This window comes from Quercus robur, chromosome 7 (genome assembly GCF_932294415.1).
Source record: "Quercus robur chromosome 7, dhQueRobu3.1, whole genome shotgun sequence".
Lineage (NCBI taxonomy): Eukaryota > Viridiplantae > Streptophyta > Magnoliopsida > Fagales > Fagaceae > Quercus > Quercus robur.
In genome coordinates this window covers 3,341,427-3,353,699 of record NC_065540.1, presented here as the reverse complement: position 1 = coordinate 3,353,699, position 12,273 = coordinate 3,341,427, and the positions used below count along the sequence as shown (strand labels likewise).

At 36.7% G+C, this 12,273-nt stretch overlaps 2 protein-coding genes across 2 annotated transcripts; one reads left to right on the top strand and one right to left on the bottom strand.

Annotated features, from left to right (window-relative positions):
* Positions 1 to 622: 622 nt before the first annotated feature.
* Positions 623 to 8,575, top strand: LOC126691771 (probable DNA helicase MCM8). The gene is made up of 17 exons (XM_050386918.1): positions 623 to 931; positions 1,263 to 1,403; positions 1,487 to 1,604; positions 1,691 to 1,913; positions 2,036 to 2,199; positions 2,372 to 2,635; positions 3,741 to 3,836; positions 4,021 to 4,173; positions 5,151 to 5,221; positions 5,303 to 5,421; positions 5,659 to 5,788; positions 6,296 to 6,347; positions 6,476 to 6,638; positions 6,768 to 6,942; positions 7,471 to 7,641; positions 7,722 to 7,835; positions 8,223 to 8,575. Exons 1-17 carry the CDS (start codon positions 755 to 757, stop codon positions 8,271 to 8,273), a joined length of 2,382 nt encoding a protein of 793 aa, XP_050242875.1. The 5' UTR covers positions 623 to 754; the 3' UTR covers positions 8,274 to 8,575.
* Positions 7,830 to 11,528, bottom strand: LOC126691772 (pentatricopeptide repeat-containing protein At3g09650, chloroplastic). Its single transcript, XM_050386919.1, has 2 exons — positions 9,107 to 11,528; positions 7,830 to 8,335 (listed from the first exon to the last, which is right to left on the bottom strand). Exon 1 carries the CDS (start codon positions 11,415 to 11,417, stop codon positions 9,141 to 9,143), a length of 2,277 nt encoding a protein of 758 aa, XP_050242876.1. The 5' UTR covers positions 11,418 to 11,528; the 3' UTR covers positions 7,830 to 8,335; positions 9,107 to 9,140.
* Positions 11,529 to 12,273: the final 745 nt, after the last annotated feature.

Genomic DNA, 12,273 nt, shown 5'->3' with positions numbered 1-12,273 from the left:
TCATTAAGTAGCTCGTGTCATTAAAAGTAAAAGTTAATAAAAAAAAAATTTATAAGAAAAGTTAATAATTTTTTGAATTGCAGTAGGTGTGAGACAAATTTTTCTAAACTTTTCCTCCTAGTATACCTTGGAAAAAGTAAAAATTAAAAGGAGCAATGTCTATTATACACAGTAATATTACACATACAATACTTTTTAAAATAAGATCGTGACTTTAAAACATAATTCCAGTTCAAAAACTGAATTGTGTGCACGATGTGTGCAACAGGTAATGTACACCAACAATTACTCCTTATGGATGGGTAAAAATCTGTTACACTACACACTTTGTGATTTCATAAACTAAGGATCCGTTTGGTAATGTTGTTCTAGTAACGTTATTTGCATTTTTTTAAAATATGTGTAGGTGAAACAATGTGTAAAAATACGTATAATATTGTTTAAAAAATAAAAACACATGTTTAAACACATATATTAAACGGGCCATAAATACGCTAGTCTCACTATTCCATTTTATGAAAATGTGTAATAAGCATCCCCCATATGAAATATTGTACTATTCAGCCAAAAAAAAAGAAAAAAAAAAAGAAGGGAAATATTGTACTATAGTAGTCTAGTCTAGTATTAAAGCCAAAACGACAACGGTTTTCTTTGTTTCTCCCAAATTTTCGATCTCCCGCCAAAATCCAGCTCAGAGAACTGAAATTCGAAATCCATCGGAGGAAGCTACAGAAAGAGAAAGGCAGAGACCGAGATGGGGTTGGTTTCAAGGTCCGGGTCCGGGTCCGGAGACCCAAGCGGGTACATGGATATCCTGGCTTCATACTTTCCCCAACAGCTTTTCCCAACAATCGAAGACGACTGCCTCAACCTCACTTCTGCTCTCTTTTCCTTCTTCTCCACTCCACTTGCCCTAAATCTCGCTTCTCAGGTCTCTCTCTCTCTCTCTCTATTTAAGCAATTAGATTTTTGAGAGTTGTATGTGTTTTTGAAGTGGATTTTGAGGCATTTTCATTTTCATCTCCAATTTTCAAACTTCGGCATTTGTCACCAATGGTTTGGGGGTTTCTTTGAAAATATTCATGTGTAAAAGAGAGTTCATTGTGTTAATTGTGCTAAAAAAAAAAAAAGAGTGAGAAGCAAATAAACTAAAAAGCTAAAAGAAAGAAAAAATGTTCATTCAAGCTCGCCAATTTCATCTCGGATAATTTTCTTAGTGAATAAAGAAGGTTGATATTTTTTTTTTTTGAATTACGCCGCAGGTAAAAGATGACGATGGCGTCTTCGTTTTGTCAATTGACTTCCAACAATTCCGGAAAGTATGTGATCTCGAAGAGTTTTACATAATGCTAGAGGATAAACCTAAGGCGGCTCTCTTATGCACGAGTGCCGCAATTCACAAGGTACAAAGTGATAATTGTAGAAATTTCTCGAAATTTTTTATTTTTGGCTTAGCATATTTTATCTTTATTTAACATGGAAGCAGGTTCTTTTGAATAATTTGGAGAAAAACATGATTGAAGATGGTGCGAAAATAAATATACGACTGCACAACTACCCTGAAACTATGATTGCCCTGAAGAACTTAAAAGCAGCTTATATTGGTAAGGCTTAAAAATATTCATCACTAGTCCAAGTTTAATATATGTTGAGGAAATGATATAGACAATATCACTTGTTGACATGACAGACAAGCTTGTATCCGTGCGTGGTACTGTAGTAAAGGTTAGCACTGTCAGGCCTCTAGTGGTGCAGATGAGTTTTCACTGTGCAAAGTGCAAAACTGAAATTACACGTATTTTCCCTGATGGAAAGTTTTCACCACCACAAAGTTGTGATTTATATGGATGCAAGAGCAAGAATTTTAATCCAATTCGATCTACAGCTCAAACAATAGATTTTCAGAAAATAAGGTGAGCTCAGTGATGCTAACTTCTGCTTCAATACTTCCAAAACTGCTTTTTTTTTTTTTTTTCAGACATCCCTCTTTCAGCTAATATTGATAACGTTTAGATTTTCCCTCGTCCAACTTCAGGCTGCAGGAACTTTTAAAGCCTGAAGATCATGAAGAAGGTCGAGTTCCTCGAACAGTAGAATGTGAACTAACCCAAGATCTTGTTGATGTATGCATACCTGGAGATGTGGTGACTGTCACTGGAATCATCAGAGTAATTAATAATTACATGGATATTGGAGGAGGTATGATAAAGAGATTCCTTTCACACTGTTTATTCAGTTCATCGCCAGACATGGATCGTTGCATGATTAGTTTGTTCTTTTAAGATGGATGACAAGAACATATCTATAATTTGCAGACTCTGAACTCTTCTTTACTGCTAATGCTGTTTGGAGCAAACTTCATTATTTTCAGGAAAATCAAAAAGCAAAAATCAAGGGTTCTACTACTTGTATCTAGAAGCAGTTTCGATTAAAAACTCCAAGTCACAGTCTACACCTGAGGATTCACAAGATTCTAATTCTAAAGCTAGAGCTACGGAGCTGTGCAATTTATTCTCATTTTCTCCAAGGGATTTGGAATTTGTTGTGAAGTTTAAAGAGGAAAATGGCTCAGATATCTTCAGGCAAATACTTCAATCTATATGTCCTTCAATCTATGGACATGAACTTGTTAAAGGTAATGTTATATGTACTCTATTCATTGTTGTTATATGGTCCAAGGGTTTCATGCTAAATCATTTTTTTTTTTAATAAAAAAAATTGTTCTAATTCATTTTTTCCCCATTGCTTGTTCTATTCTATTACCATTGTCCTCACCCTGTCCCTTTATAAGGGTATGATGCTGATTAATCCAAAAAGTAATGTTTTGAGTATTTTGCTTGGCAAATATAGAATGTGCTAATGTTTTTTTTTTTTTGATTCTCCAAACCCAATTTCCCATCTTAACAACTTCAGTTGGAACAAATACAACAGTTTATGGACTTGTTAAAATAGTTTAAAATGCTCCAACGACTCCATGAATTTTCATGGGCTTCAGAGGCTTTCTGGTATGTAGGAACTACAAGAATGAGCACCTACTAATGTCCACAGACCAAGTCCCACAATATATACGATGATGGAGCCCTAGAACAAAAGAGACCATGAAAGAGATAGAGAGGAGCACTTTTAGAGGGGTAAACTGCACTGGACTGGACACGATGTGGACAATGTGGCCAATTTTGGACACGTGTCCAAATTGTGTTTGGTCTAGTGCCAAACCCTTCTTGGAGGCTAGAGCTTTCACTATGGCCAGCTATGAGGAAGGTCACACTGTCTTAGCAACACTTTTTGTTTAGGAAATTGTGCTTAAATAGCTCCTTGCAGTAACCTTAGAGTTACGGTTTTTCTGATGTTGGGTTGCCCACAGCACATGGACCAATGCCAACATCATACTTCAAAGCTTCCTTTTACTGTGAATGAAAGAAGAAAAATGGATTCATGAAGGTTTAATTCCTGAATTACTTCCAAATGGTATGCTTCGGGTTCATTTAGATAATTAAGATCAGATTCTAGGTTATGGTTCAGGAAGGATTCAATGTGCTAATTCTTTAAAATTTCACTGACATGTGCTGGCCACAGATGTAATGACATTTGAGGTAACTATTGCTTTTGTGAAATCACATAGTTGTAAACACATAATTAAGTATGAGACCTACTTCCTCAGGTTGCACTCTAGATAATGTCCTTATTGAGCATGTATCTGAAATTGAGGTGTTTTTATGGAATTTCCTTTTTCTCAACAGCGGGCATAACATTAGCACTGTTTGGAGGTGTTCGGAAGCATTCAAAGGACCGGAACAAGGTCCCTGTTAGAGGAGACCTTCATGTCATAGTTGTTGGTATGTTTAAACTCTTTTTGGATGGAACTAAATCTGGCAGTTATTTTACTTATTGAAAGTGAGAATGAAAATGATACCACATCGAAGTATTTTGATCAACTAAAGGTCAAGGTTGCAGGGAATATTATATCGTTTATGGGGAAGAGAAGTTGAAGTTGTATCATGTTAATTGTCATTTTACTAGGTGATCCTGGACTAGGAAAGAGCCAAATACTGCAAGCAGCAGCTGCTGTTTCTCCACGTGGCATTTATGTATGTGGCAATGCCACTACAAAAGCAGGCCTCACTGTAGCTGTTGTGAAGGATTCCATGACAAGTGACTATGCTTTTGAGGCAGGTAGTTATTTCATATTTCCTTTTCTGAATTGTGATGTTTTGGCTATCTTATTTGTTTTCTCTGCTGAATTGGAATATGAGTGCTTTACTAATGATTCAGGTAATGGTTGATTGACTGAATTTCACAAGTATTTCAATTTTCAACAGATTTTGAAATCTTCTTTGTGTTTTTTACATTTATCTTCAGTGTTTTAATATTCTCAAAGGAGATTTACCACATGGTTAGACACTTGGAAATGTTGTTGCTATAGAACACAGGGTTTGATATCTTTTGATTCTTGCAATAGATAATGCAATATATTGAAACATTTAGCGATTTTGGGTTTTCTATGTTTTGGGGTAGTAATGGGTTGGAGGACACTTTCTAAATTTGCTCTTGGGTCTAGCCTTCTCTATCTGACTGTTAAGAATTCCTGTTAAGTGTGATACTTCTAGTTGTGAAATGCAGTACTGCATGGGAAATTCTGATGCCTTTCTAACCTGATTATCATGCCAAAAAAAAAGGAAAAAAAGGGGAAATCTTTAGTTTTCTTTTTTGTCTTCTGTATGTACTCTATTATTATAGCCTTACTGCAAAAAGAATGACAAATGCCACAATTATTTAGTCGAAACTTTCAGGCAGAAACATAATCTTTTGAAAGTAGCCAAGCATTAGAAATTTCTGATATGACAAGTGGAAAAGAGATGGACATTGTTGGTCTGATTCTTGTCAAATAGCTGATTAAGCTACCATAGCAAGGATTAGTCTATAATAAAATTATAGGAATTTATAACATCTCTCCAACTTTAGAGCATAAAGACATGACTTCTGGGTTGTTTGACAACTACAAATTTGCTTGACTCAAAATAGTTTTGCTAGCTAAGAAACCAACATATACAAAATTGGGTCTATAGATGCTCAATGCTTGTGAATCATCTCTACCGCATGGAAAATTTTAACTCTTATACTCTTGAAGTAATAATTGAATTTCCCAATAGGTGCCATGGTCCTTGCAGACGGTGGGTTGTGCTGCATTGATGAGTTTGACAAAATGTCTGCAGAACATCAGGTTTGTCCCACTGTTAATCAATCTTTTATGATTGCTCTCTTTAGTATCAAATAGGTTTCACTTATCTTGGGATTACTGCAGGCTCTACTGGAAGCCATGGAACAACAATGTGTCTCCATTGCAAAGGCTGGACTGGTAGCAAGTTTATCTGCCCGAACTTCAGTCTTAGCAGCAGCAAACCCTGTTGGTGGTCATTATAAGTAATATCTTAAAATTTCATTTTGTGATTTGATAATTTCTTACTAGACTGTTCTTTAAGGTGATATTAGATGAATTTATCTTTCTTCGTGGGCCATGTATAAATTATGCAAGTAGTGACAGATGACACCGAGTTGTTAAGTAGCAGAACGACTGTTATATTATTATAGTGTGATGCTGATTATTATGTTTTTCAAAAACATGTTGATAAATCTTAGTATCAATTATCCAAATTGCAGCCGAGCAAAAACTGTGAATGAAAATTTGAAAATGAGTGCTGCACTCCTCTCACGATTTGATCTGGTTTTCATATTACTTGATAAACCTGATGAATTTCTGGATAAGCGAGTCTCAGAGCACATCATGTCGGTAAGTTTCCCATCTGTCCTTTCTTTGGCGGTGCATGATTATGAATGAATGACATGCTACTCATATCTTATTAAGGTCTATGGTACCATGCCTTTTATCTTTAGCATTAATACTGTCATGCAGTCATAGTGACAATTTGGAAAGTAATCACTCATGCCACCCAAATGGGAAGTGGAAATTTATCCAAAAATGTCATGAACAAATTTTGATAGAATCGATACTTTAAAAGAAAAAACAAGCAATGTGTAAAATAGAAATAAGCATGTGTTATTGTTTTTGTGCAATTAATGATTATTCCCAAGGTAAGAAATATTTGCAATTATCTTTTACTATTTAACATACATGAATTTTGGCTAAATAGATAAAACTACCTGGTGTACTTAAAGTTCTTCAACAAATTGGAGTGTCAGTTGTCAAAGTAATGGTTCTGTTGGACCACAAATTCTTCTAGGTAATCTTTGTGTGTGTAATTCAATAATAGGGCTCCCATAAATATCTGTTTTGCAGCTTCATTCTGGACATGGAGAACTTTCACCAGCTGCAAAAAAGCTACGGAGAGGTAGTGTTTCCACTATTTTTTCTACTCCATCTTTTGACTTAGGAAGGAAGTTTTCTAATTTAAGGAAGAAATCAATTTGATTGACATCAAATTTTTTTCTGTAACTGTTCTTGCTTTTGCTTCACCAGATGCAGCATCACAGAGTGCTCAAGGCATAAATGTGAGTGTAAAAGGTGGTTCTTTAGTTTCTCAGTGGAGACTTGACCCAAAGAAAGATGTCGATTTTGTTCCACTACCAGCTCAACTTCTTCGCAAATATATTGCTTATGCTCGAACATATGTCTTTCCTAGGTGATTTGATCTACTCTCCACGTTGCATCTCTAATGTAGATATTTGCTATTGAAAAATATATTGTTTAGTTCTTTATTCTTGTTTCCTCTTTTTCCTTTGATTATTTTAATTTTAATTTTCAAAATCAGGATGTCAAAGCCGGCAGCAGAAATCCTGCAGAAGTTTTACTTACAACTTAGAGATCGTAGTACATCAGCTGATGGTACACCAATAACTGCCAGGCAACTGGAAAGTCTAGTCAGGCTGGCAGAGGCTCGAGCTCGGCTAGACTTAAGAGAAGAGATAACAGCCCAAGATGCAATGGTGAATACTCTATGATCTATCTAGATGTTAATATCATCGGTCCTGTCACTATTACTTTTCTCATAAAGGATTTTGAGCTGTAGATTGAAGTAGGAAAAGATGTTTAACAACTGTAAGGGAACTTAATTTTGAAAGTGCTCTTGCAAAATATAAAGTACTCATGATTTAAGGAAGCAATTTATAATTCTTGAAATGGCAAATACTAGAAATTAAAATCCAGTTTGAAGCTAAAGCTACTTAAAAACATGAAAATTTTCCAAAATTTTGAAGATGAAAATGGTCGTAAATAATGGCATGAAGGTTAAATAATTCTCTTTTGTTTGGCATTCTTAAGTTTGACGAAACCCTATAACATGAACAAGAACCATTATTTTAATTAAAGGTTGTGGATTATATCTGCAATTTTTTTAGCAATAATTTTGATTATTGACCACTCACTTTAAATGAAGTTTAGAACAACTATACCTTTGGTTGAAGAATCTGGATTGGTACATATGAAGTTCATACTTAATGTCATGTATCTTGCAGGATGTGGTTGAAATAATGAAAGAATCTTTGTATGACAAGTATGTTGATGAGCATGGTTTTGTGGACTTTGGTCGGAGTGGGGGGATGAGTCAACAGAAAGAAGCAAAACGGTTTTTAAGTGCTCTCAATAAGCAATCAGAATTGGATCAGAAAGATTGCTTTTCAATTTCTGTATGAACTCTTGCTTCTCTTGTCTTTTCTAGCTATGATTTATGCTCCTTTAGTCATGCATATATATTATGGTATTTCAGGAAATTTACAGCTTGGCAGATAGGATTGGTCTTAGGGTTCCTGATATTGACACATTTGTGGATAATTTAAACAGTGTGGGTTATCTACTCAAGAAGGGACCAAAGATATATCAGGTACAAATTGCAATAATTTTGTAAACTCTTTAAGACTCAGATCCAATATTGCATACATGCCATTAGAGAATCAAAACACGGGTAACAAAGGATATAGGTTTTTAGTAACCTACTTGAGGTTGCAAACAGTCATGATGTTGTGGAACCTCTGGCCACTGAACCAAATACCTAGGTAACATCTCAGATTGTTGTTAATTGACAATTGTGACAAGAACACATTTCAATCTATGCTTCTAAGGTTGATAATGTTATGAACATGAATGCATATAAAAGGGTAATCTTCAATAATAATCACCATGATAATGACTGGATACCTTCAGCACTTACTGCGCATCCATTTAAGTTCAGTGACATGCAACTTGTCATTAATCATGCATTCTCTTACAGGTGCTGTCCTCATCTTATTCACGAAGTCAATCATCAAGGTCGAGGGGATAAACTGGAATAGCATTAGAGAGCAGGTCCAATTTTGTTTCTTTTTAAAACATTCTTCTGAAGTCCTGTCAAATCACTTCAGATGCATCATTACTGATTGTCATCAATGCTAAAAAGTTGTATTGATGGGTTTATGGTAACATCTATATTAAAAAATTCTTCAACTATATAAATTGTAAATTAAGCGTTATGTCATGTATATATTAACAGATTGGATAAAACAAACAATGTTGGGCAGCAAGTTTGTAGAGACAAATAGTATGTTGTTGCCCTTAGAAGTTCAATATGAATGAATTTTCATCAAAGCATGCCTGTCTATTGCATTGTTTAAATTGTTTAATCCATTAAAAAAAAAACTGAAAATTAGCTCATGAGTAGTGTAGGGATGGCAATGGGCCAGAGCAATTTATATAAAACCTGTCCGTGCCTTGTCCAATCCCACCTAACACAAACATGGGTTGGGTTTATCCAGGTCAGGTTAGGTCAGCCAACACATCTATCTTTTGAAATAATTTTTTTAGCAAATAAAGTTCAATAACCTCACTGACAAACACATAGCACATAATATTCAACAGTCTCATAGACAAGATATACATTAAAAGCATTTAAGTATCATTGGGGTGGGGTGGTGAGGCCCCAAGGGTCAGGGGTAAACTGTAAACTACCAATCCTAGTTAGGTGACAAAGGTGACCATTCATGCATAACATAGAAGATTATTTTACATATAAATTTAAGCTTCATAACTTTCAGATCCAAAGCAAATGATTACGTTTACTTTCCCCCTCTTTTTTGGTGGGAAATTCCAACTTCAGTATTATAATATACAGAGACATACCAGAGTGGTCAAACAGAATCAGAAGCATACTCAATTACCCATCTCCATCAATAGGTTCTAACCGCCACTCACTCCCATAATAAGAATTAGGCAAACCCAACCAAAATTTGAAAGCCTCTGCTGCTCGCTTCCTCTCGATCCTTCTGTCTTGCCTGGCCTGTGAGGCATGCTTACTAGTAAACATCCTCGAATGCATTTCCACGTAGATTTTTGTAAACTTGGTCTTGTTTGGTGGTATCCCATACTCTTCCATACAAGCCACAATTTCTAAAGCCTTTTTAAAGAAAGCTGCCCTCACACAGATATCAGCCAGTGTATCTAAAAGCCCTTCATCTGGTTTCAATCGTGGTGGAGAAGTTGAAGAATCAGGAACCTCTCCTTCCCTTTTCACCCCGCACCTCTCCTTTACTTCATTCCAGAGCAGAAGTGCCTCTCCTGGCTTTCTGGCCAATGCAATTCCATTGGCCAGACTGCCATAAGTAGCCACATCTGGGTAAAACCCATTCTCTTTCATTTTTTGAACTATTTTCTGTGCTTCTACAAGCAATCCCAGTCTACAATAGCCTTCAACCAACATATTCCATGCAATTAAATCAGCCTTCACTCGAGGGTCATCGAGCATCTCATCAAATACCTGGTTAGCCAGCTTTGGTTGACCAGACAAGGCAAAAGCTTTCATCAAAGTGGTATAACTAATCTTCGTGGGAGCTATTCCTCTTGCTCGCATCTCATTAAAGAAGGCAAGAGCCCCTGCACTGTCATCAACTAGTATACACCCATCAATCAAGATATTATAGGACACCACATCAGGCTCAATTCCTGCATCATCAGCCATCTCCCTAAGCAATTCCTTTGCCTTGTCTATCTGCAGTTGCTGGCAGTAACCCTTGAGGAGTACATTGTAGGTTATCCGATTAGCAGCTACACCAATTCTTGTCATTTCAGCTAGCACTTCACGAGCCCGGTCCATCAACCCTGCCTTCACCAGTGCAGAAACAACAGTAGTATATGTTACATGGTCAGGGTGACTAGAACTATCATCCTGGCGCCGCATTGCCTCTAGCATTCGGACCGTATCAGTGACACGACCAGCCTTCATATAACCTTTCATTAGAGTGGTGTAATCTCTAGTGTTAGGAGCATACACTTTCGGCAACAATGGTGGCTCATAATTGCCCGACTCAATACTATTAGGAAGCAACTTCACAAACACATCTCCGTCTTTGCCTCTATATCTGTCTCCATTTCTATCCCCATCTTGATCCTCTTGACCCGAATTTTCTAAATTCGAGTCTCTGAGAATCCTGCAAAGATCTCTCCTACCTTCCCTCATTGCTTGAACCATTTTCTCCGCCGTTTCTAAATCTCCAAAACCAACATAAGCCGCAATAAGCGAATGCAATGTTGTCATACACAACGGAATTCCCTTCTCAATAATCCTCTCTAATACAAATACAAGCAAATCTTTCCTATTAACTCTAGCACACAACTTAATCATAACATTATAAGTTAGCACATCAGGCTCAGCACTAAACTCAGGCATTTCATCAAACAATTGCAAGAACCTCTTCGTGTCACCCAAATTGGCACAGGCATTGAGCACAGCATTGTAAGCACCCGTGTCAGGCCGCGAGTCTGCAACTATCGTGGGGTCAGCGAATTTGCGGATTCGCTTGGTCACTGACCCGAACAGCTTGAGCGCTTCAATGGGGCCGTCATCGCCAGAAGCGGCGAGCCGGCTCACCACAGCACTCCATGCCTTGACATGGGGAAGATAGCCAGAGCGGAGCATGGACTTGACAATTGAACTGGCATAGAGCGTGTGGCCAGCCTTGGCGGCTGCCACGGCAAGGAGGCCAAGGGAATTGGCATCAAGGCGGTGAAGCTGCCGCTCTTTGCGGAGGCGCGTGATGATGGACTGGGCGCGTGTGAGGCCTACACGGGTGTTTAGATAGGACAACTGGGAAACCAAGCGGCTAAGGCAAGTGGCACTTGGGAGATGAGTGCATTGAGTGTAGGCAATCCAGGCTTTCTCTGTTTTTCTTTGACGGAGGAGAGTTAGAAGTTTATTGTCTTGTGAATTGTGTAGCTCTGTGGTGGTGGTGGTGGTGAGAGAGAGGTCTGATGGGCTAGTATGATTTGTTGCGGTATGTACACGAAATGGGTGCTTGGATTTAATGGTGGTGGAGGAAGAGGGTGGAGGAGAAGCCCAGTGGAGAGTGAGAGTTTGGGTTAGTGGGAAAGAGTTAGAGGTTGATGATGAAGAGGAAGATGAAAGTGTTGGGAATGATTGCAGTGGTTTTGCGTTCATGACTGGGCCATTTGGGAGAAACAGGAGTTTGGAGTGGGAAAAGGTAGGAGCTTGGTTTGAATTTTTATGGGAAGAAGAGGATAATGTGAGGGAGAGAGAGTTTCAGGTTATATTGAGTGGAAGTGGAAACTACTACGTCGAGTATATCCTGTCCTCTTGTTTGTCACACAGCCTTACGGTTACTAATTGTTGGATTTTTTTACAGTTAGATTAGTTCTTACGTGTTTTTTGGTCTTTACAGTTAAATTAGTTACTTCTCTTTTTACTTATAGAAAAATGTTAATCAGGATCTCTAAGATATTTGTTAATAAATTATTTTAAAAAAAATTTAATATAATTTTTATGAAAAATATAAAATGTTTTTAAATCAGTGTTCTTAAGAGATTCATTGTTTTTTTTTTTTTTTTTTTTTTTTTTTTTTTTTTTTTAATAATAAAAAAAGGCATTTCTACAGGTACGCGCATTAATTTTTTAATTAAATTTAGAATTCTTATAGGTTTACATTGTATTTGCAGTGTAATCTTAATTTATAGATGCAAAATGTGTATAACGTTTTTGCAACAATTTAAGTTTACTTTGTAAGTACAACGTAAAACAAGAATTTCCCTTAAATTCAATAATGTGATTTATTTTTATTTTTTTGGTGATGAAGGCAAATTTATTATTTATTTAAAATAAAAATAGCAAGGTCCTAGCCAGAGTGCTTGTCATACTACATACTCAGGTTATCAAAATACATAAAAAATAAAACATCAAAAAGTGGGTTTTCAAACACCACAAAATCTTGATCTTGTCTAACGCCTCTTTTAGCAAATGCATCAACACACTTGTTTTCATCTCTACTTCTCTAAAGCAA